Here is a 25,962-nt window from a genome sequence, read left to right as displayed (position 1 = left end):
TTGTTTTATTAAATATGTAAACTTCCGGTCTATACACAATCTATTTCCGGTTTATAGAGCCGCACTAAATAGGGAGAAGCTACACAAGTATATTGCTTCTATATGCAATTATCCAACTCATTAACTTTGTTATCAATTTATTTTGTGGCAGTTTTATGCCGTTTAAATTGTGTAACAAGATTGCGTTTAAAAAGGAGGAATTAAAAATTACTTCTCACTTGTCTAAAAAATCCACCAGGCTCCCCCAAGATGGCGTCGTACATCACTCGTAACGGGACATTTCACGATCCAGATCTTCTAAAACGAAACTTGCTTGCTCTGAATGACCAAAGAAATTACTCACACTTTTGTGATGTAGTTTTAAGAGTTTCTGGAACCCAAATATACGCCCATTCTAATGTTTTAGCTGCGGCAAGCCCCTACTTTGGGTCATTTTTAGGCGTTGGAGCTGATTGCCCAAGAATGTTTTCTCAAAAACATCCACAAATTATTGAAATACATATTGAATCGAAGGATGGGGATGGTGGTTATGGAGAAGCAGTTAGTAAAGTTGTTGAATTTATGTACACTAGTCAGATTAATTTAACTACCTCATTAGTTTGTCAAATAATAGAAATTGGGAAGATAATGCAGATGGATAGGCTTCTTCAGTTTTGTGAGAGATATCAATTTGGTGAAGATGATAATATTCCACAAGATAAAGCAACATGCACAACAGGGTTACAGGAGATAGCTAATTTATTAGGATCACGTGCAAAAACAATTAAACATGCAGACGTCTCAACAGAAACAGAGGAAAGTGTCTTTAAAAAGTTAGAAATAAAGCAGACAGGTTCTCTCCATGTTAGGAAATCATGTTCTTCCTCTTCTCAACCATTAAAGTCAATCAAAAAGCACAATATTAACCAGATAGATACATATGCACAACAGGCATGTTCTGAATATGATACTAATCAACCACAAGAGAAGAAACTAAAAGCTTCTGAAGAAAAAGAAAGTGCAATGGAAATTTTGCCTGAGCCAATCTGTTTTGACATTGAGAATGTTGATCAGAATGACGCATCCCTTCTTCTTGCTATCAGTAATGTTAGACCAGTTATTAAAGTAGATGATCCAGATGATCTAGGAGCTGACTCATTTTCAAAGAAAATTTCATGTACAACATCCCTTGAAAATAGTTCATCACTGAATAGTTCTGATACTGGTACTTTCATAAAAAATGTACAGACAGATGATTGTCTAAATAATGTTCGAACTCTAGCTGATATGATGAACATTACAGTAGAAAAATCATCACAAGAGTTAGAAAACACTACATTGCCTGAAATCATACCTGAGTCAAACACAAACACTATTGATTTACAGACACCACTTATTTCAGTTTATCCACCACAGGATCAACAGAAAGAATTCAATCTAGAAGAAATATCTGACCTAGTCATATTTGATCCTGTTACAACTGCATTGCTTCAATCTAAATCAAACAGAGTTTGGAGCAGGGGGAGGGGCAGAGGTCGTGGAAGAGGAAGAAAAAGAAGGCCTGGTAGACCACGCAAAGCTAAAGAACAGCCAGAGAGTGACCCAGAATTTGAAGAATTTATTAATCGCCTTGAAAGAGGTGACACAGTTGTACCACAAGAAATAGAAACCAATTCTGTGACTGATTCTAACGTAAATAAAAGTGATTCTAAAAGTGTTTTAGATGAAACAATAGATGAAGGGACAATGTCAAAAGATTCTCAGGAAATACAACCAATAAAAAATGAACCTGGTAAAAATATACTTTCAAATTCAAGATGGAGGAGTTGCAGAGTCAGGTTTAAGCCATCTTTGTTGAAAAAAGATTTCATAATGCATTCACTTACTAAAAAAAGTCGTGCACAACAGGAAAAAGATTCAGATGCACTTGGAACATCTGAAGAAGATGCAAAGGCTCACTCTTCAAAAGGTGACTCCTCAAATATTAAGTTTGTTTGTGTTAAATGTAATTATTCATCTTCATTATTTAAGGATTATCGTCAGCATATGAAATCCCACCCAGAAACTGATCCTAGATATTTTGTTTGTGAAAAGTGTGATTTTAACACAACAAAGTCAAGAGAATTTAATGCGCACAAGCAAAAACATATGGTAGAAGAACTGATTTGTTCATATTGTGAACATCGAGCAGAATCTAAAGAAGAATTTATTGAACATGCCAAAAAACATGAGGGGGATACACCATATTTTTGTGAAGAATGTGATTCAAGATTCAAAACAAAAAATCAGCTGTTTGCCCACAAACCAAAACACCAACTTGAGAAACCATTTGTGTGTGCCATTTGTGGCTCTGGCTTCAAATGGAAACATGCTCTGAAAAACCATATGATTACACACAGTGCTACTAAGGACCACCTCTGTGATGTCTGTGGATATGCAACGGCCCACAAATCTCAGCTCAAAGCCCATAAACTTATCCATACTGGCCATATGTTTAAATGCCCTGTCCAAGGCTGTCGGTTTGAAGCCACCAAGCGTCAGAATCTGAAGTATCATATGGTTACTCATACTCATGAAAGGGCTCACCAGTGTGACATCTGTGGCCAGAGTTTCTCACTCATCAAAAACATGCGCAGACACATGCTTTTACACACAGATGTACGCCCTTTTAGTTGTAAACTCTGTTCATTTTCAACCACTCGGTATGATAAACTTAAAGAGCACAATCACAAACTGCATAACATTGGAGCTGCACCGGTACCTAAACGAGAGATTTCAGAAGAGCCATTGTTTACACTTACTGCTGATGGAGGAATCACAGAGGAAGCCCTACAAACAATAGCCCAGTTGGCATTACCACAAAATCTAAATAATATAGACCTACAAGGAACAACCATAAACATAGAAAGGACAGCAGAAGATGGTACTGTTTATCCTATTATAGCAACTGTGCAGTCTTTTACAGATAGCACTGGAAAGGTACAGTACATAGCACAGATTCCTGAATAGGTAGATTGTAATTTGTTCAGGTCTAGGAGTGAGATACAAATGTTATTGAATTCCCATTGTGATACAGATACATTTACTTGACTAATAGTTTTTTAAATTTATAATATAAGAGCAGTCTTAAAGTGATTTTAAAATATGTTGGCTAAAATTGTTTTTGTAATGTAAAGTACCTTTTTATTTTCAATAATCCTACATTGTTGGAGATGTAATTGTTTGACTCTGGTGCAGCACTCTCTAGTCCCTTGTTAACTTAAACATAGTTTAACTTATCTTTAACTCTAAATAAAGTTTAAAATTGTGTGCATTGTTTTTTTTTCTGTTTTTGTAAACAGCTAAATTGTGTGTTAGTTTATTGTAACATTATTTACAGGGAAAAACTGTAGCATTTGTCTACAATTTTATTTTATACACCATACATCACTTGATGAATAATGAAACATTTATTTTATTAATCCTGGCTGATGTAAACATGAAACTACAATTTCAATACCTGGTTGAAAAAAAAATACACTTAACATGTGAAAGATATTGCTGACAATTTTTTAACATTTTAAATCTAACAAGAACTTTCTTTCCCACCTTGTGACCTCAGGATAGAAACATAAAGCTAAGCTTATTATTCAAACTGACAGATGCTATGTGTCATAGCCTGATTTAGAATTATGCTTTAAGCTTGGACTATAGTGATGCTAGCTGATGAATTCAATAATCATTGTTTTAAATCTCAGGGGTACATACTGATTAAAAAAAAACAACTTTATAAATGTAATTAAGAGTCGGTGCGCTATAGTTTAAAAAAATTGTATTGTAATTTTTATATGAACTTCTTTTTAAAAATTCCTCAATGTTAATGCATCATGATTTTATGCAAAGGGAATTAAGAGTTCAATACAATTTAGTAATACTAATAGCACCTGTAATATTTTTTTGTTCTTTGCTTTTTCTATAAAATTAATTTTTTAAAAAAATTGCTTAAAAACAATTATTGATTGTGTGTTAGATATTAAAAATTGCAATTGACAGATTTATACATAGTGTGAGCCTGTTGAGTGCCAGCAACTATTTTTTAAAATGTTTGGGATATGTTGTTAATAGGTGTTTAATATGTGATTTATTAGTCCTGTAGGCCTATAGTTTCAATCTAAAGAGAAATATATGTAAACAGACAAACTATGTCATGTGATGTTTTGGCTGATTTCTAATTCTATATACACATGTCTAATTTAAATGTAAATTACAAATTTACACTAATTCCCAGAGAGTGAGAATTAAATTTTTCTACAACTGGCGTGGAGAAATTTTCTATTGTTGTTATCATGTTGTGGCTGACAGTGTCATCAGAAAGTTGAAAGAGCTGTACACACTCCACTACCCTGACATCTCACATTGACAGAAATCTCTGACATCCCCCTGCCAGAGTGTACAATTTATCTTCAAAAATTTTTGTAATGAAAAAATAAATGAAAATAAAATAGAAAACTTTATCTTTGTAAATGTTTCTACAATTTCTTAATTGAATTAACGTAAAGAGAAAGATAATTGTAATTTATTTTATTTCTCGATTCAACATAATTAAAATTAATTAATGCAAGCATTCTGACAGTATATAATTTATGAACATGCAGAATCCTGCCTCTACAACTGAGAGTATACTTAATTACATCAGCAGAAATCGGCTTTCAAAGTGCCCTATTAATATTTTTATTTCATTCAAACATGACTACAAAAGAAACAACAGGAATTTTAATTACATTTTTATTTAAAGAAATATTCTTTATTAAAAAGCTATGTATAGAACTTACAGGCTAAAAATAAATTAACAGTATATCACTCAGCTACATTTCTTTGGCTACTATAATTTTCTAATCTTGAAATAATAACAAGACCATAAACTTAAATGATATCACATTCTAAGAGTAGCTCTAAAGAGCCAGTTACCACATCTAAAGAAGTGTTGTTTGATACTGTAAGTAATGACAGTATATTATTGTTTTCATCAGGTCAACAGCAGTATTTGTTTGTTCCACTTTGTAGCAATAGAACACATGGTATTTGTAAATAAAGTAATATGGTATTTATAATGCTAATAAATATGAAATTAATTTCGAGAGTTAATAAACAAAATTATTTATGAGCTTATTAAGATTTATTATTATGCATACTCATCTTTTATTTTAAAAAATATATATTTAAATTTCATTATTAATATTATTCAACTATTTCTTTCCTTATGCAACCATTTTACATAGTCATTACCATTAATAATTGGACATTGAGCTTACACATTAATGATAATTAGAAAAGATTTACAACAAATTTACAAGATTTTTAAGTTCATACAAGACCAGCATCCTTTGCCATTCCATAAAAGATGGAGTTCTTGTTAGCAAGCAAAACTTGTGGTGCGTCATACTCACTCACACGGCCTTTGTCCATCACAAGAATCCTGAAACAAGAAACAATAAGCTATGTGGGCCTACACAACAAACTATATTTAGTATAATATTAGAGAATATTTCAAAATAAAGTTCATATTATAAAATTATAATTCATACTCAAAAGATCAACACAGTTGGCTGATATTTAAATTATTTCTCTATTCATAATTATCTTTAAAAATTACATGATGAGACAACAGGCTAAGCAGTGTTATTGAATGTTGCTTTTGTTGCCTAACATGATACAGGTGATTAAAAAATGTATTTTAAAATAATGTAATAAAAAGATAAAGGATAATATAATTAATGATAAAATATATTAATATAATACTAATTCATTTCCTGAGTATTATTAAAAATAAAGTGAATGATCACACATCATGAGAAAAACTGTAATAACTAAAAGCAAACAAAATGATAACATTATCTAATACAGGTGCTGCTTTTTCTCTTTTCTTTAACACATGTTACGAAATACAACTCACTTATCATAATCCATAATGGTGTTGAGTCTGTGGGCAATAGTTAGAACAGTGCAGTCCTTGAACTCAGTTCGGATTGTTTTTTGAATGAGGTCATCTGTTTCCATGTCAACAGCCGCTGTGGCCTCGTCCAACACCAAAATTTTGGTTTTCCGAACCAGAGTCCTGGCTAAACAAACTAACTGACGCTGGCCAACACTGAAAAGTATAAGTTTTTTGTTTTGTAGCAAATTATTACAGTCTTTTAGACTTCTACTTATTATCATAAATATATATATATATATATATAATATTAAAAAAATGCTATTTTATTACTTTAAAAAATTACAAAAAAAATGTGACTAAAAGATGCTGTACCTTAGGTTCTGTCCACCTTCTCCACATTCATAGTTTAATTTTGTTGGAAGACTATCTACAAATGATTTTAGGTGGGCATGCTCTAGTGCTGACCATAGGGCATCATCAGAGTGCTCATTAAAAGGGTCGAGGTTCATTCTTAAAGTACCTGAGAAAATAACTGGGTCCTTGATAAGGACCAAATATTGTATTAGAAAAGTAGTTTATATAGAAATCAGAAAAAATACTTCATACTGAAATCAGAAAATAATTTGTGATAGAAATCAGATATACTTAGATGTCAGAATTAAAATACAAAAAAATAGGTGTCACAAAATTATCAACATTGCTAAAAGATATTCAGGTTAATTTACCTGTGGGAGAATTGTAAGCTTGGACCTCAGGTCATGGAGGCCAATGTCTGATATAGGAATCCCATCAATGTTTATGCTGCCACTAGCTGCCTCAATAAGGCGGAACAGTGCAACAGTCAATGAGGATTTTCCTGCTCCTGTCCTCCCCACAATACCAATCTAAACAACATTGGTTTTAGTTGAGAATTAACTGCATTGGGCATTGGTAAAAGATTAAAATAAAAAAAAGCACTTGGTGAAGATTTTTAAGGCATGAAAGCTACTACTGTAACGATAATTGAAAATATGATAATTGTTTTCTATAACTATATGAGTAAGCGGTTGTTTTTTTTTAAATCATAAAACACTGGTAATTTTTACTAAACAAAATCTCACTTAATCATGTACAAATTAGCTCATCTTCTCAGAGACTATTACCTTTTCTTGCCCTTTAATGTTGCAATTAACTCCCTTTAAAACTAGCTCCAGTCCATCCCTATAGCGCCCTTGGTAATCAATAAATTTTACATGGCCTTCTTGTGGCCAGCTGGCCTCTGGTTTGGTGTTTTCTATTACCCATGGCCTCTGAAAGTGTACAAGGTTTTAAGCTATGATATATTGCACACAATAAAGTAGGCTAGTTTGCATCAAGAATGTTGCACAATTGATTCAATTATAATAGACCTACCTCGGTCTCTGTTTCAGCATATTCTTTCAATCTTTCCACGGAAACAATGTTTGTTTCTAGCTCACTCAATGTTCGTACTAGATAGTTAAGTGCCATTGTTATCTGAAAAGTATTTTTTGAAAAAAACATAATGTCTTGCTGTTTTTCCAATACTTTTTTTTTTTTTTTTACACATTTGTGGGTCTGGATAAAATAGATTTAAAATATCAGCAATGACTTTTTTTCTTGCCTTTAGTAACAAAGAAACTTAAAGCTGATTGAATCATCATGGTTTAAACAGATGCTTAGTGGTAAGGTATCAAATGAAATCCAACATAAATTTGTACCTCAGTGGCATACGACACTGACAAGCCCACTAGCCCTGCCTGCAGGTCTTTAGAGATGATTGCAAAAAGTGCAGCAGCTAGAATGACGAGGTTTCCAATACACTCCAAACACCAGCCGAGCCATCTAGTTAAAAAGATAAATTAGTTCAGGATAGTTGTTTTTATTTGGAATATATTTTAATACTACAAGTAAACCATTACAAATAGGGAGTAATTATTTTCAATTACCTAAAACTGATATTGTCAGATATTAAATAATAATTTTTTTCCTTTAGGAGCAGTAAAATAATTCACCTATTAGCCACCAAACTGGCAAAGTAGAAGGATAGATTATGGTCCACTCTAACTCTTGACTCAGTGATAAACCTTTCACCCACTCCATATGCTCTGATGGATGCAGCGCCACCTACAGTCTCAGAGAAGTGAACATAGATTGGTGATCTTGTTGTGGATTCTATTCTTTTTAGCTGTCTTGATGTAGGGATGTAAAATCTCTGAAAATATAAGAATAATTAAGGTAAAATACCTCATACTTTTGCTATACTAAAAACTCTAATCAAGTCAATTAAAAGATAACAACAAAGGAAAAGCAAGAACATTTTTGATGTATTCCTAGCTTAGTCCATTATTTCTAACAGCACACATTTACAAACCTGTATAAGCCAGTACATAATTCCTAGAGGAATAATGACCACCAGGAACAGTGGGGTACTGTAGGATATGATGACGATGGTACCCAGCACCCCAAACACACAGTTGTAAAATGTTCTAATTGTCCCAGGTAAACTGTTATCAATTGTCTCGACGTCTCTTGAGAACCTATTGACAATACGACCAATGGGGGTGGTGTCAAAGAATGACATGGGGGCTCTGAGGATGTTGTCTAGTAGGTTGTAGTGCAAGGTGCCTGCAGCTTTCACCATATTCTTTGTAGCAAGCAATGCAAAGGCCAAAATGAAAATGCCTGAAATCAGAGCCATTTAACAGTGAAATTATTTATGATTATTTATAAAAGTGAAATCTGGGTTTTTTCAATACAATAGCTGAACACACATATGTCCATGTTCATGTAAAACTATAATAATATTTGTATCTATATATAATTGTATTTGTACATATATGTATATATATAAGTGTATATTTTGTATATTATATATATATATATATATATATATATATATATATATATATATATATATATATATATATATATATATATATATATATATATAATGTTTTATACATTAATGGAGATATCATTCACATATTGAACCTACCCTGGGCAACACCAAGAGCACCGTATACACCAAGATACATGTAATTTTTGTTGACAAATTCTGTACTGCCAGCAGCTGAAGTGTTGGCCAACAGATCATCATCTGTCCATTGACTCAGCCAGATGGCAGAGAATGTGACTGATGCTTGAAAGAAGATGTACACTAGGGTCATCGAAACAAAGGTCATGACCCCAACTGCTTTTGTGTAGTCCACATACACATTTGATTTAACCTGAAAATTATTTGTTTCAATTTAAATAAATCTTTAGTTTCAAATCTGAGTAGGCCTATGCCTTATACACAGATGAAAGTAAGTAAAGTAAAGGTGGAGATGAAATAGTTTATGTGACTCTGACATATGAAAAGATAATGTGGTTAGCAATAGGCCCAGGTACACGTCAGAGCTGGGTGGACTCAGGGACATAGTACTGACTCATGTCTGGGATCTGCTGTCTCAAAAACACACATGAAAAGGATTTAACAAATTTGCAGATGCTAATTCACAGAATTTCTCAGCAAATGATGATTTGACTTTCTAGATCAAGCCCTAATTTTGAAGAGGCTGGGAATCGTCACACCCATTTAAACTCTTCTTAATCAAAGAACAGAGGATCTCTAGTTCTTAAGGAGTTAGGAATGAAAATTGTACCTCTTGTATCATGACAGCTGTTCCATTTCTTACTATTTGTTGTATCACATGCATTATAAATCAGATCCAATTACTGAATTTAAACATTTCAAGACTCACTTGTTTAGATAAATTTAAATCTGTATTGTTAAAGCCTCCACACATCATGCATTTAAATTTTTAACATGATAAACTGACTTATCCCTTACTTGTCCTGTCTCAGTCTTTTCATCCTCAATCAACCTCTGTCCATGCAATTTATCTGGCACACTTTCAGCACTTTTAGTGTTTAAAAGTTGGCTTGATGAGTTTCTTTTCCTAACATAAGAACTCATATCACCTGACCTGCTGTTTACAAAGTTGAAAGTATATAAATAATTACGCTATTCTTAATTAATATTGCTAAAACAATAAACTTATTTATTAAACTACAATTATTTAATGAACACATTTCTTTTTAAACAGGAAATATGACAAATAAAAGTTTTCCTCCTCAGATTTAGTGAAACAAAAAAAAAAGCAAACCTGAATTTCTCATCACCAGAGGTCCCAGATTCAGAAACAACACTCTCCAGCCGCTGTAGTACTCGGTTCTTTATTTCTGCAACTAAATGGTAAAAAAAATATTTCTTTTTTATAGTTACCTTCAAAAAGAGCAATATCAAATACTATAAAGTGTTAATTAATAAAATGAATGTAGGCCTACAAATACTAGTAGCAACTGCTTACACCTTGAAGTTTTGCATTACCAAGCTTCTTAAAGTTTAAACAATTTTTTAATCAGTATACTGGTGCATTTTTAATATTTCATTACTTTTGTATAAGTAGATCTATTTCAGCAGAAAAAAAGAAAACTAATGATGAAATTTTAACAAACTTTCAGGATCTTCTTGGCTTTGCTCATCAACTTCAGAATCTGCCTCCTTCCTGAAGTACTCATGGAGAAAGTTGGCAAAGGCTCCTTCATGAGACATTAATGTATCATATGAGCCTTCTTCAGATATCTCCCCATTGGTGACCACAATAATATGGTCCACCATGGGAAGCCACTGAATACCATGGGTTACCAGCACTCTGGTCTGCAAATAAGAACATTTTTTTAATTGAACAATTTTTAAAAATCTGGCAATAAGATCTTGAATACATATTTTTTATATTGCTATAAAACAAATGAATTCAAAAGACAATTTTTACAAAAATTTTAAGAAAAAAACTAGCTGGTTGTTGATTGTTTGAAAATTTTTAAAAATGTTTTTTATAATCACTACTAGGAGTAGCTTTGAACTAGAATACTATTTTCTAGTTTATGGCCATGCAAAATATTTGTAACTATCTTAGATTAGTGTGGCCCTTGGTGTATGATGAATCCCTTTAAGATACGGAACACAGCAGTTACCACTCTTGTTAAATCGTTTTATTTTGACAAAATGTTTCTTATAATATTAGAAAAACTAGATAAACAAAACTTGATGCACCCTTTCAGTTGGATACTCTCTGAGGTTCTGATGACAAAGTATTAAATTTTTTTATGTTTAAACAAATATTCTAACTAGAAAGACAGGATTTACCTTGTTTTTTAAGATTCCCCTGTGGCTCAATACCTCTTTAAAAATGTGTTTTCCAACATGTGAATCAACAGCACTCAGTGGGTCGTCAAACAGGTAAGTTTCAGCATCACTGTACACCGCCCTAGCTAGGGATACTCGCTGCTTTTGTCCCCCCGACAAGTTGATACCCTGTAATCACAGTGGTCAGTGAAGTAAATCAAATGACTTCAGAAGTAAGTAAAGTTAAAAGCAAGATAGATGAACTAGAGGTCAGCTGTTATTTGATGAACTTGAGGCTAATAAACAAACTCATGAATTGTATGTTAAAAGTCACATGCTAGACCACACCTTCCCTAATTTGACTACAGTGGTGGCAGCATTGAAAATACAAAACAAAACAAAAAAAACTCTAGAACATAGAAAAATAAAACCTTTAAAAGTTTTAAAAGCTTTATTACAAAAAGGACAGAAAATGTAATTGAAAAAAAATTCTTTATTATAGGCCTACGGTAAAATACTATATTAAATTTAGTTATTCACTGTAGAAATATTTTATCTATTGGATTCCAATTTGAACATGTTATCTAATTTAAAGTTGACATCAACCTACCTTCTCACCAATCTCTGTTGAGTCCTTTGCTGGAAGAATGTCAAGGTCAGGCTGCAATGCACAAGCACCAATGACCTTTTTATACTCGGAGGCTGAGTAGGGGTTCCCAAATAAAATGTTGTCTTTCAAAGTTGCATTCTGGATCCAGGCTTCTTGTGGCACATATGCTATCCTGTTCTACAAGAACAGCAGCATTCTTTATACAAATTCACTAAACTTCTACCAAGTAAATATGATGTTCTCTAAACATACATTTCTGCATTAAGTAAACATAAAACAACAAAACAATATTACTTAAAATTTAAAAAAATACATTATAAGATTTAGATTAACAAAATATGTAGCAAAATAATCAATTATTATTATTAGACCTTCAGAGTTACTTTTCCTTTCAACTTTTTCATTTCTCCCAACATGGCTGACAACAAAGAGGATTTCCCAGCACCTACAGTACCAACAATGGCAACCAAGCTCCCAGGTTTTATAGACACATTGATCCTATAAAGATATAAAAGATGCTAATTATACTATATAAGTTAAGTTAGTCCAAAATATCTTTCTTTAGACCTGGTCAGTATGTAATAACAACAGGTATTTACAAAGTATGGTGAAAGTAAGAGATGGTGATAAAATAAAACAATACCTGTTCAATGTGGGGAAAACGGACTGAGTGTCCCATGTAAAGGTTCCATTTTCAATTGTAATGGCAGCATCTATTTTTATAAACGAAGAATGAAATAATGATATCAAATGACTAATTTTTTTTTACTAAAAAAATTAACCATGTTTTTTTTCTTTCTAAAATGCAAGATAAAAGTCTTTGTGTCTTTTTATTTATACAGAAAAGCCTACATCTAAATTTATTTTTCTCTACCTGTCCGCACCCCTGCCTTGAGACTCTACTGATACCAATCACATAGTTATGTTACATTTTAGTAAATTGTTTTTCTCACCATTGTCTGGGTCTCTTGTAACAACATCAGCATCCAGGTCTTCACTGCGCAGGAACTTGGACACTCTACCAACAGACACTCCAGCCTGAAAGAAAATAAACAGCAGTAAAAATAAATAATAGAATAAAACAAACTTTTTAAAATGATTGATTTCTTACACAATGCCATATAAAGAATTCACATAGAATTAATTAGCACCAGTGGCGTTGCTAGGTTGGGTGTCACCCGGTGTCAGAAAAGGTGAGGCTTACATATCTCTAGCTCACCTGTATCAGAAAAGGTGAGACCCACATATCTGTAACTTACCTGTATCAGAAAAGGTGAGACTCACATATCTGTAACTTACCTGTATCAGAAAAGGTAAGACCCACATATCTGTAACTTATCTGTATCAGAAAAGGTGAGACCCACATATCTGTAACTTACCTGTATCAGAAAAGGTAAGACTCACATATCTGTAACTTACCTGTATCAGAAAAGGTAAGACCCACATATCTGTAACTTATCTGTATCAGAAAAGGTGAGACCCACATATCTGTAACTTACCTGTATCAGAAAAGGTAAGACTCACATATCTGTAACTTACCTGTATCAGAAAAGGTGAGACCCACATATCTGTAACTTACCTGTATCAGAAAAGGTGAGACCTACATATCTTTAACACCTGTATCAGAAAAGGTAAGACCCACATATCTGTAACTTACCTGTATCAGAAAAGGTGAGACCTACATATCTTTAACACCTGTATCAGAAAAGGTGAGACCCACATATCTGTAACTTACCTGTATCAGAAAAGGTGAGACCCACATATCTGTAACTTACCTGTATCAGAAAAGGTGAGACTCACATATCTGTAACTTACCTGTATCAGAAAAGGTGAGACCCACATATCTGTAACTTACCTGTATCAGAAAAGGTAAGACCCACATATCTGTAACTTACCTGTATCAGAAAAGGTAAGACCCACATATCTGTAACTTACCTGTATCAGAAAAGGTGAGACCCACATATCTGTAACTTACCTGTATCAGAAAAGGTGAGACCCACATATATGTAACTTACCTGTATCAGAAAAGGTAGGATCATGGGCAAGGCAGCCATGGGTTGCCTCAATATCCCAAACAAAGAAATAGCTACAAAAGCTGTGGAAGGGTCGAGGTACCCTGTGTCTGACGCAGCTATGTAGGTACCAAATGAAACCAGCTGCACCTGTAAGCAGAGGGCAAAGGTTGAACAATGTAGGAATGTTAACTGTTAAATATTGCTGATGGGTTAAGTTTAACAGTGTAAGAATGTTAATTATAAAATAAAAAAATATGATAAAACTCACAACATAGGGAGCACAAGTCCATATAAACATGGTCACAGCAATGAGGTAGGCTGTCTTACGGAGAGTGTTCAACTCTTCTGACCTGATGTCAGTAACTTTTTGTTGGAAAGATTTCTCCCAGGCATAAAGCTTTAAAACCTTAGGAGAAAACGAACACATTCCGATTATATGAACTTTGTGTTAACGTTATACTTAAATCAAGCTAAAGATAACAGTAATTGTTATCATTATATTTAAATCAATTCTAAGTTAACACTCTGTGTTTAAATAATCTATGGCATACTAAGTTAATGTTATATTTAAATTTAAAGTTCATAATAATTTGTTATAAGAGCAATGTCTATACTAATAGTGTTATAAAATATTTTTAAATAAAAGAAAGAAAATGTCTAATAATAGTGAAAAACCCAAAGATATTTTTGAAAGTATATTTGCTAAAAATCTTGTCATTTATTTCAAAAATAATTTTTCATAGACTTACTTTAATGCCATTAAGAATTTCATTCATTATTTTGATCCTTTTGTCTTTAGTTTTCATCTGCTGCATTTGATAAGATCTTTGTTTGCCGGCTGCCCAGGCATTGATTGGCATAAGTAGAAGTAGCACACCCAGACCAGCCATAGAGGAGGGACCCAGCGTCCCCCACAGCATGTACAAGGCTAGGACAATCATCAGTGGCATGGACCACAGCATGTAAATATAACCTGTTTGACAAGAGACCAGCATGTACAAGGCTAGGACAATCATAAGTGGCATGGACCACAGCATGTAAATATAACCTGTTTGACAAGAGACCAGCATGTACAAGGCTAGGACAATCATAAGTGGCATGGACCACAGCATGTAAATATAACCTGTTTGACAAGAGACCAGCATGTACAAGGCTAGGACAATCATCAGTGGCATGGACCACAGCATGTAAATATAACCGGAAATTTAAAGATATTAAACTAAAAAAATATTACGCTCTTGAAGATGTATTAAAATATCTTTCTATTTGTCCATAAACTGGGATATGTTGATATCGACTTTAATTAGAACAAGAGTCATTCATGCAGGTAAATAATCTTCTTGTATATGGGGCAAATGAAGTAGAGTTCACCTGTTTCTGTGACCTGTGCATATTAAGGGATAGTGTTGTCAGTACTTAGCGCAGCCATCTTTCCTTTCCTTAAGATAAGTTAAGTACCCATCAGAGCTAGGTGGACTCAGGGACATTCTACTAACTTAAACCTGGGTTCGAATTTGAGACTTTTGTGTTTGCAGTCTAGCGCTCTACTGCTAGGCCTCGCCATTCAACCTTCTTGTTTATAAATGGCAGTATATATATATATATATATATATATATATATATATATATATATATATATATATATATATATATATATATATATCAAGCCCACACTGTCTTTATATCAGCTCATTATCCTTAACATAAATCCTAAACCTATCCTATCCATTTTATTCATGCAGTCAAATAAAATTTTGACAGCAGCTAATAGCATTTTTAAATTACAAAAAAGATTAGGGAAACATGTGCCCCACAGGTGAGATTATGTTTGGTTTGAAGAACAAGTCCTACCTGTGGCATCTTGAATCCTTTGACAATCAACAGACATGAGATTGACAATCTCTCCAACTGTCGACTCTTTTTTAGCTTCATTGCTGATGGTAAGTGCCTGAAAGTGACAACATTTTTAAAAATCACATAATGGTCAGTGATGTTCAACACATAGGTATTGCTCTGGATTTTTAAATCAGATAGGAAAGAATGCTTAGAAACAAATGCAACATTTAATTTAAAATGCAGAAAAATCTGAACATTTGCTATAATGGATTTAAAACCAAAACAGTCAATTTATTATTTATAATACTATTTTTTTCTGTTCCCATATACAAACCTTTTTATATACAGCAGAAATGACAGCACTTTTGATCCTCATGCCCAAGGTCATGGTGACATGGAAGTGGTACTGGTACAAACAGGTTTTTAACATGGCTACAACAAAGAATGAACATGCCAGCACATAGCCTTTCCATTCTTGCATGCTGTTGCGATTCTGTGTGAAGCCAATCAGCTCTCTGTTGAAAAAGTTGATTTTTTTATTTTTGGGATTATTTTTACACATTTATATACCTGTTACACATAATTATTTTAGTTTTATTTATTATTCAAACATGGAAAGATATTAAACTCAGGGGACAAAAATATTTTTTGTTAGATGATACATTTAAATTACCTGGTGTCAGAACATTTTTTTTTGTGTCAAACCAATTTTTTCATGTCAAGCATTAAAGGAATTTCACTTTATTTACATACATATAAATAAATAAATATATAATATAGGCCAATATTATATTTATATATATATGTATATATATATGTATATATATATATGTATATATATATATATATATATATATATATATATATATATATATATATATATATATATATATATATATATATATATATATATATATATATATCTCAGGTTATACTTACTCTATCAACATAGGTGTTACAAATGTCAAAAGATCAGAGATGAGCTTCAACAACTGAAATGGAGAATTTAAATTCAGGCTTAAGTTTAAATTTGTTGAACAAATAACATTTTTATGATTGATGGTTTATCTCCAGTGGTTAACACTAAAGCTGGAATGTAAGCTAAAGTGTAATTAGAGCACAAGGAAAATGTATGGTGTTTTAAAAGTATTTAGGGTTCACGATTCAGCAACACTTTGCTGTTTTTATTAAATAATTGATTAAAATAAAAAGTTTGAAATATTCACCTGTGAAAGGAAGATAGTCCCCCCAAATACTTTTAGAATAACTTTGGTCAATGAAGCTTGAGAGAGTTTAGCTTGTGCATCTTTTGCTTTAGAGAACTTGACTTCCTCTTCCAGCAAAGGTGTTTTATCACTAGGTCTTCTTGGTCTGTGATAGCCTGAACTTGTTAAAGACTCCCTACAGTAACAAAAATTTTAACTAAATTTTAGGATAGTTATAAATAATTTTACAAAACAAATGAAAAAACCCAACTCTTTCACAAAATCTGTTACATTTTAAAAACGTGTTTTTGTTTAGTTTAAATATCAATAAATACATAACTATCTGTTCGTAATTAATGCGAACTGTTGATATAGTCTTAGGTAAATAAATGGAATATTTTAAGCTAAATTAATTATCAATTTTTAGCTATGCTACTCATGACAAACCTGAGTATTCTATTTTTAGCAGCTGACTTCTGCTGTTCCTGTTGCCATTTTTCATCAAATTCTGGCACAACTGTAGTGTACTTATCTCTTGGGTTGAGTGAAAATACTTCATCCTCTTCTAGATCTTTACGGTAGCCCTGTCTTAGCAAGCTGAAACCAAAGATGCATTCAGGCTAACATTTAAATCTGTGTTAAACATGTCACAATGTTAAATTAGTAAACCTAGGGCCGCCCCCCCCCCCCCCCCCTCTCTAAGCAAGGTAGAACCAAATATGAATTCAGCCTAACACACACGTTTCATTATGTAGCAATGTTAAATGAGTGGTGTAGACTAATACAGAGCTTGCTGTAAACAAATTATTACCTGTAGATCCATGCATACACTATCTGACTTGGAAAAGATGCAGATGTTTCAGGACATTCTGGCTGAATTAAAGAAAAAAACTATCCATTACATTAGTTACATTTGTGCTGAACATTGTTTTAAGCATTCGTTTTGTTAGTGAGATTCAAAATATCACAACTAATAAAATAATTTTACATCACAGAACTGTGTCCAATACTATGGAAGAAACACAGTTTTTTATGTAGTTTTCCTTTACTGTCCTCAAAATCATTAACACATAAACAAAAAACTTTTCTTTTAATTAGGGATAGCAATCTAGTGTGGAAATCAAATAAATAGCAAATATCAGTATCTAAAAAGTAACCAGAAAATGTAAGTATGTGTAAACTGATTTTAGGGAGAAAACTTACCCTTCTTCCAAGTGCACGATATTGTGTATTTCTAACTCTATCTGCCCAGAAGAGCAGAAAAAACTCCAGCAAAATGAGACCAAAGTAGATGTAAAATATAGTGAATTCAAAACTATCATAAGACTCATCATCCTGAAATTTTAAAAATGTGTGTCAATTTTAAATTTGAACATTTAAATTCAAAAGGTGAAGGAATAGGGCAACTGAGTGATACTATAGTAAAGCCCTTTCAGACTAGAGGGTCCATGGGGCTGATGAAGTGGATCCCCTGAACTTTGCATATGAAGGGATAATGTGACCACATGCCTTTACATTCCAACTTAAACAGCCATCAGAGATGGATGACTTGAAGACTTTCCTGCTTGCTAATGAGTGATAAAAACAAATGTTCTAAATTTAAAAAAATTAAAAACTCGAATTTACCTTCTCAATAATTTTTGAATAGAATGGTACAACCCCGGCAACAACAAGCAGAGCAAAAACAAGGAACAGAACACCAGAGGTTATGAATCCATAGTGACGTTCTATCTGAATTAATATTGCTGCCAGTAGCTTGTAGAAAAAAAAATGATAAGGGACTGTATTATGTATTTACTGTGATGTCTATTTGCTATCTAAAGTTAACAACAGTATAATTTGTTAGCCTATCTACCAATAGCTTAAAGGGAAAAAAATTGCAACCACAGATTTTAATGTGGTTGATATCTACAGAAATTAACTCAATTACTACAGGATATTTATAACAACACCTCAGTTACAAAAATAAAAAAAAATAAAAAAAATAAAAACAGAAAAGAGTCTACATATTTCAATGATAAGAATGGGTAGCAGCAGAGACAAAAGAAAACAACCTACAAATGTGCCAGTTTGGACACCCCCTGAGATAAACTTGGATGTGGGAACATTACCTCCCTTTGTGCCAAAATGGATGAGGTTGATGATGGAAACAATCATCAAAAGTATGGCCACAGTCTGTAGATACATTGGAAAAAAAATTAATTCAGCATTCACACACACATCAGATAAATAAAATTTAAAATATCAATACAGGTTTTTGGATGGATCATAACTCATGGGCACTATGACTATATTTTTTACACTCTTTGTTTTCATTGGGCAAGAATCTATATATATAATTCTCTTCTTGGAGATGCTAGAAAACACCAAGCTGTAAGCGCGCTCCCTACCACCCCACCACTACATGGTCTGGTGAGCTTTGGTTCACGCTCAATGTTTACAATCGTAGAGCCGGGTTTATTGACGGCTACTAGGGGCAGATAATTTAGTTTGAAACTATTTTAAACTTAGGAACTAAGAGGAGGCTGCTTTCATGGGGGGGGGGGGGGTGTAGGGTATGGGTTGGGGGAAAGGGGGGTGGTGGTAGTATCGTCCTTAACGACCTACTGATAGTGTTTTAAAGCAAATATTTTCAGTGGCAGCATTGGTACTGTCGAATTCACAAATTATGAAAAGTAGAAAATAAAACAACTAAATAGCGGCGTATGATATGCCACGGGTCGGCTCGTTCACAATATTTGATAATTTATATTTTCACCTCATTTGAAATTGAGATCATAATTGTATTAACTATTGTATTTCCAAGTAATATTGTTTGATTTATTCAAGGTTATTCATATTTGAATAAAGTTTCTTAAAATCCTAAACAAAAATTATTAATCTAAACCTAGACTATATATTAAATGCTTACAGTTTTGATGATGTTGAACCGGTTGAGAGGTATCTTGCCATTGGTTCTTTCTGTGCTCATGTAGTAGAGATAAAGCGGGGTCACCACCCACAATGCACCACATGGTACCCACACCAGCACAGTGTCTTGGAAACATCCTGTAAACTTGGGGTAGGAGCTGTTCAGCAAGAGGTTCTCATCCTAGACAAGACACAGGTTTATTAGAGACAGATTTATAGAACAGGTTCTCATCCTAGACACAAGACACAGGTTTATTAGAGACAGGTTTATTAAACAGGTTCTCACCCTAGACTCCAGACTCAACAAATTATACTTGCCATAGACCATAGACAGAGACTTAACTAATACATTCAGAAACAATTATTGAGAAGGTTGTGCTGTTGATGCCATTAGGTAGAGGAGTTTGTTTTATGTTTGTTCATTGCAATAAAACTGATTATCTACTCAGACCAAATCTAGCTCAGTAAACATTTCAGAAAGAAGTGTGTTTAAAAAAACGAAAATTTTGGAGTGTTATGCTGAAGTAATGAGTCATTTGAAAGGAGGGGGGGGGGGTGGTTTTTGTAATGTAGGGGAGGTAAAATCGTTTTTAAAAACGTGAAGTAGTTTATGAGCTACGTTTAAAAAACCACGAGCATTGTCGTTTTAATGTAGGTCTATACATTTAATATGCATGTTACGAGTTTTTGTTTGTTTTAACATGAAACTATTTGAGTATTAAATTTTAAGTGTGTGGGCGTCTGGACGTCTATATTAATAGAAACGAAACTTTCCCCCAATTTGCGCGTCCACGAAAGTCGACAAACAAGCGCCCCAACAACTAAGATCCAAGGAATAAAGTGCCGACATTGTTTACATTTTATTTCTGTTATGGAAAAAACAAGGTAACAAGTCTAAAAGTTATATGGACATTATTGTCATATTGATGATACTAATGGTATAACTGAGGTAAAGGAAAAAGTATATTGATTGTGTTCACGCAGCAAAACGGCAGTTCTCTCTTTAAATTGTTCTTTGATAAGTTAATTTGTTGGGGGCTAGCAAGAGCCACTCTTATTACTGAGACCATGCCGACCGATATATAAAAATATAGGCTTATATTTTGGTGGAGATCCCGAGATAAACCCATTGCTATATACAAATGAAACTTTGAAATGCTGTAGGCTTCCGAATAGAACACTTTATATAAAATATCGAAAGAATTATACCACGCCCCTAAGGCTTTTAACGTCAATCAGTAGGCCCTATAGCCTATATAAAACTAGCGAGATGCTGCGGTACCAATGTGTGCCACCATGTCCCTATTTTATAGTGCTCTTTCAAACGAATGTAGGCGCTATAGTGCTCATGGGGGAGCCCTCGGCGCCAAATCGCATCCAGTCGGGGCGCCGGAGGACGCGCCTGATTCAATGTAGCGAATTACTATAGTAGATCGTCGTATCCATATATTTAATTTATATTTCGTGCGATTATTTTGAAATATTGTTTATTTGCTACTTTGTTTTACTAGTAGTCCCGTAATACAAAGTTATTTATGCTTAAATGGCAATTTTTAAAAAATATGACTATGATTTAATCAGTTTAGTAAAAATATAACTCACTTTATTGTTTTAATACTTAGACTTTGCTAGTGCGCTAATGAAGACATGACAGTAGAACGAACGTTCTGCTGATAGAAAAACATACAATTATGCCGCGACAATGTAGTGAAAGTAGGCTACTGGTTTATTACGTTTACTAAAGTGTTTATCAGTCACGTAGTATTCAAAGCTAAATGTTATCTGATTAATTATTTATTAAAGGTATTTAAATGTTTTTATTTTAAGAAAAATGCAATGACTTATCAAGTCCTTAACGGCCATCTTATTGTGATGAATATATTAGTTGAAACATGTACTTAAACACATATTTTTTTTATCACTGTAAAGATTTTTTTTTTCAAATAGAAAATTATCAATTCGTTAAACAAGAAGTAAATAGAACGTATGCTCACTTTAAAATATGGTTTGAATTTTAAAATATTTTAAAACACAATGGTATAAAAAAATAGTTATTATACACATGCATATCGTATTCAAAAGCAACATGTTTATTCACTTTTAGGGAGTGAAGATATTTGTGTCCTATCGGTTCAACCATATTGACTTCACCCTGTTTTGACGATTGTCATCTCTTCCCCTCCCCTCCGTCACACATCGCCACAAAAAGCCAGACCCTCCTCATAATGACTTCACACCTCAGCCTACCCACTACCCATAAAAACTGCTCCCTATTTTTTGGTCAAACATCGCTTTCGTTCTAAAATATTCTCTGAGCTTGGTTAACACAGAGCATATAAGTCTATTCCTATTACAATTTACGAAAACAGTGTATAAAAACGCGAAATAACGGCTAAATTCAGTCTCTAACAATACTTTTTCAAAATGCAAAAGTGTGACGTCACACTATGTGAACCCCACTCCCACTAACACACATCGTCACAAAATTACAGACCCCTCACCCCTATTTACATATTTATAAAGTTAGTACCGCCTTCAAACAATACCTCAACCATCATCTTAAAGCTAAAGGTTGGAGTATCGTGAGCGACGATTCTCCTGTGTGCTATCATGTGAGTAGAGTTAACGGGTCGTGTCGTCCCCCCCCCCCCCCCCCACACACACGTAGCTGTCACAGTAGAGTAACAAGTGTGTTGAGAGTGTCCAGGTTGTTAAAAAAAACAACTGGGCACCGAATTTATCGAGACATTTATTTTCCTCGAAAATAGTGAAGATCGGTTAATGTGCATATTTGTACAGTGTGTAGCTAGGGGCGGGAGGGTAAGGCGACCGCCTAGGTGCCGACTCTTAAGGGGCGCCACATTGGGTGTAAAAAAAAAAATAAAAACCTCATTTTGAGCTGCATTACTGAAATGTACACACTCGAAGTTAAGAAAATAGACGGCTACTTGGCTTTACGGAGTTGTTTAACTATTTTATTAGTTATTAGACAGTTGTGTGACACCAAAATAAAAAGGTTAACGAACAGTGCCCAGTAAAACTACAAAGCGCACACGAATATTAAAAATTGGGGGGGGGGGAGCGCTTGTTCGCCAACGTGAATGATATGATTATGTAAAAGGGGGCCGCAAAACTGATCGTTCGCCTAGGGCGCCGGAGTAGGTAGCTACGCCACCACAGCAATAGCTTGCAGCATATTACGTCATAAAATTGGTTTAAAATGCTATAATGATTTTTTAAAATTTGTATTGGTGGAAATGTCGCCCCCCCCACCGGGGTCGGCGTGGTCGAGTCGGTAAAGCTCATGGTTGCTAAACCGACAAGTCTCGAGTTCGAACCCTCAGGCAGATGAGGCTCGTTAGCTGAGGACAGCCACTCTTCTATTCCAAAATATTCCAAAATCAAACAACTGCTGCCTTGTAGTTTGTTCTTGGTTGGACAAAGGCTATGGAAGTAAATCCAAAAAGAAAAGCAGGCTGAAATCGGAGTCAATGTCCTCAATGGCGCATAACCAGTTGACACGTATCCTAATTGTGATGGAGGCGTGGTCGAGCAACAGCTCATGGTTGATAAATTCGAAAAAAAAAGTCTCGAGTTCAAACCCACTGGCAGATAAGACTCTATCCCTCCCAACACTAAAAAATAAGAAAGAAGAAGAAAAAGTCGTCCCCCCCCCCCCCCCCCCATTTTCGTGTGTAGATATATCACATTAACGTATTGTAATGCTACTAAAGTACTCAGTTCATTGAGTTTTCGGATAAAGCTGCAACGTATCATGAGCGATGGAGAAACCTACATCACCTACAACGCTACAAACACACCAGATGTGCTTTCATAGATTTTATGACGTTTTCGTCGCGATGTGTGAATGGAGGAAGCTTACGAGTCGGTTACACAGCGAGGGTACTACAAATTGGGATCGAGGTTTTTATGGCAGTTGTGCTTATCGGATTAGAGGTTCGGCTAGATGACGGCGATACTGGCTTTGATACGACCTACCGTCGTTATTGCAAGTACCCGTACGTCTTACAATTGAGTCAACATCTCACAAACTGTATGGCAACGTTTTACGTTACGGAGCGGGGGGGGGGGGGGGGGGGGGGGGGGGCATTCACCGCACAACAGGCCGTGAAAGATCTTTTACTTTCTCAACATTTTTCCTCTAGTGCAACTACACACACAAATACCAAAACTTCAAATTTTAACAACCAAGGAGGTTCAGAAATAGCGTGTCATAGTACAAATAAAATAGGTCGCCGCTCTGTTAAATGTAGGAACTGAGTGTTAGTTACTGTGACCTAGACCTAGTTAACGAACCGTCGCAGGTGGTTGTCGCAGTACGATCGACTAGATATTTTTTATCAAGGAATTTCTTAAAAGAACCCGATTTTCCGCCTAAAAAATAGAAATTCAACATGGATAAAAACTCCCACCAATAATTAAAAAAAAACGAAGAGAAAAAAAATCCGAATTAGAACAGTGGTTTTTACTGTGTTTTTAAAAAGAAGGGCATGGTTTAGCCTACACGGCGTTCTGCACCACAAAGGACTACAACGGCGGTATCGGACTATACAGGCCTGTGTAAAACGATGGCAGTGTTGATGCTGAGATTTCTTTTTAAAAGACTGCTGAAAAGTAGCCTAACCCATATACATGACAACTTTTTAAAATGAGTTCAACTATACTCTTATTGTAAAAAATTCATATCCAAAATTACAAGTGCATAACGTAATCTATCTATGAGATAACTATTGCGTTAGATAAATACACATCCTTGACTATAGACTATCTATAGTGTAGGCCTGTAGATTTCGGTATTAGATTAGATGTAGATCTAGATCAATGTATTTTAATAAAAAATGGAAAGGGGTTGTCCTATACAACGATTACACAGTTGGGCTTGAGTGATCATGTGTAATTATTAGGGAGGGGGTAGAAATGGAGGTAGGTTGAACGGAGCTTCTACAGATGGGGGTGGTGTTTATATATATATATATATATATATATATATATATATATATATATATATATATATATATATATATATATATATATATATATATATATATATATATATATATATATATATATATATATATATATATATATATATATATAGTACCCTACTAACTTTCAGGCACTAATGCACTTTGCATTGGGAAGGGGGGGGGGGGAAATTAAATCTTCTGTGGAGTCTGCAGGCAATGGTTAAAAACTTAAAGACAGTAGGGGGCCTATATTATATTTTCTAAAATATAGCCTATACACTACTACAGTATACACAATATATAATACACCAATAATAATATATATAATATAGATCTAGATACTATAAAAAATAAACTATACATTTACATTACACTTAAGGTTTTTACTGATTAGTGGTATTAGTATTAACTAGTCTATTACTAAAAACTATTTCTAAATAATTAACTAAATATTCGTTAAAAAAATAGTTTCGTAGTTCATTAAACTAAATTAAATACTAGAAATCTAGATTTAGAATTTAAATATTAAAAAAAACTATTTAGGCCTATTTAGTGTATTTTTTAAATTATATTCAATATTAATATATTTATAAATTGAAAATTATTAGGCCTATGTTTCTGCAGGCCTATAGCCTATACTATCTTTAGTATTTAAAATAATTTAAATACTAATAAATAGTTAAAATTAAATACTATTCAATTCAGGCCTATTTGTCGAAATTATAATTTTATTTTAATAAATAACTTACCCAAACAGGCTGACCTTTCTCACACCAGCCTGATGCACTACTAGTCATAATTACTTCTAGATGCGGGAAGAAAGTTTAGTTCATTCACGGATTCACTTATTTGCTTTCCTATGTTTATCCTACATTTATTTTGATGTAACATAGCTGTTTAACTACTATTAACAACTAACAACAATCGGATCGAATGTCTCCAGGTTAGGCGAATGTTACAGTTTTTAGCAGTAACAAATTACGAAGCTCACAACTTTAACTTAACTTGATATAGAATATAGAGCGAGTCTAGATCTAGATCTATTCTTTTAATTATTTTAATCCTTAGCCCATCGCTCAAGAGATAATCCATGACAAAACACTAAAATACACATAGCATATCAAAACCTTCAAAACAATTGCGGTGGATATTATTAAATAGATCTAGTAGATCTATAACAGACCAGTTTTTTCTAGATCTATAACATTTTGTCGGCGGCAGATTAAACGGCGCGCTGACTGCATAGACCCTCAAAAATCAACACTTACGTCAATGTCTGTGGGGATAAGGGGGTGAGGGGAAGGGTTAAAAGTATATATTTTCTATATAATTTAT

The 25,962-nt window shown here is 33.7% G+C and overlaps 2 protein-coding genes across 4 annotated transcripts; one reads left to right on the top strand and one right to left on the bottom strand.

The window, feature by feature from the left end:
- The first annotated feature begins 19 nt into the window (after nucleotides 1–19).
- On the top strand, nucleotides 20–7,984 carry LOC131930831 (myoneurin-like). 2 transcript variants are annotated; one of them, XM_059287466.1, is made up of 2 exons: nucleotides 20–2,958; nucleotides 7,887–7,984. In XM_059287466.1, the coding sequence occupies exons 1-2, from the start codon at nucleotides 250–252 to the stop codon at nucleotides 7,893–7,895; spliced, it is 2,718 nt and encodes a 905-aa protein (XP_059143449.1). In that variant the 5' UTR covers nucleotides 20–249; the 3' UTR covers nucleotides 7,896–7,984. The 2 variants fall into 2 exon arrangements, with proteins under 2 accessions (XP_059143449.1, XP_059143448.1); XM_059287465.1 differs by lacking the exon at nucleotides 7,887–7,984 and having other exon boundaries at nucleotides 20–3,925.
- On the bottom strand, nucleotides 4,551–25,604 carry LOC131930830 (multidrug resistance-associated protein 1). 2 transcript variants are annotated; one of them, XM_059287463.1, is made up of 32 exons: nucleotides 25,377–25,604; nucleotides 19,641–19,820; nucleotides 18,788–18,904; nucleotides 18,356–18,484; nucleotides 17,933–18,064; nucleotides 17,541–17,602; nucleotides 17,177–17,326; nucleotides 16,751–16,925; nucleotides 16,464–16,516; nucleotides 15,859–16,039; nucleotides 15,540–15,636; nucleotides 14,438–14,661; nucleotides 13,957–14,094; nucleotides 13,689–13,835; nucleotides 12,627–12,711; nucleotides 12,317–12,386; nucleotides 12,045–12,171; nucleotides 11,674–11,850; nucleotides 11,085–11,252; nucleotides 10,394–10,595; nucleotides 10,042–10,123; nucleotides 9,726–9,864; nucleotides 8,889–9,120; nucleotides 8,265–8,575; nucleotides 7,906–8,105; nucleotides 7,612–7,735; nucleotides 7,286–7,387; nucleotides 7,036–7,182; nucleotides 6,619–6,777; nucleotides 6,266–6,432; nucleotides 5,912–6,106; nucleotides 4,551–5,434 (listed from the first exon to the last, which is right to left on the bottom strand). In XM_059287463.1, the coding sequence occupies exons 1-32, from the start codon at nucleotides 25,422–25,424 to the stop codon at nucleotides 5,323–5,325; spliced, it is 4,632 nt and encodes a 1,543-aa protein (XP_059143446.1). In that variant the 5' UTR covers nucleotides 25,425–25,604; the 3' UTR covers nucleotides 4,551–5,322. The 2 variants fall into 2 exon arrangements, with proteins under 2 accessions (XP_059143446.1, XP_059143447.1); XM_059287464.1 differs by having other exon boundaries at nucleotides 9,726–9,861.
- Between the last annotated feature and the right edge of the window lie 358 nt (nucleotides 25,605–25,962).

This window comes from Physella acuta, unplaced genomic scaffold (assembly GCF_028476545.2).
Source record: "Physella acuta isolate Inbredline_101_S28 unplaced genomic scaffold, ASM2847654v3 ptg001856l, whole genome shotgun sequence".
NCBI lineage: Eukaryota > Metazoa > Mollusca > Gastropoda > Physidae > Physella > Physella acuta.
This window is presented reverse-complemented; position numbering and strand designations above follow the sequence as displayed.

Excerpts from the sequence above, each read along its gene's own strand:
- LOC131930830 (XM_059287463.1), bottom strand. The coding sequence starts at position 25,424 with ATGACTAGTAGTGCATCAGGCTGGTGTGAGAAAGGTCAGCCTGTTTGG. Across the intron at positions 16,926-17,176 it reads GCTAAAAATAGAATACTCAG|GGAGTCTTTAACAAGTTCAG; the intron begins GTTTGTCATGAG and ends TTGTTACTGTAG. Across the intron at positions 7,736-7,905 it reads GCCAGTTTGGTGGCTAATAG|ATGGCTCGGCTGGTGTTTGG; the intron begins GTGAATTATTTT and ends CTTTTTAACTAG.
- LOC131930831 (XM_059287465.1), top strand. The coding sequence starts at position 250 with ATGGCGTCGTACATCACTCGTAACGGGACATTTCACGATCCAGATCTT.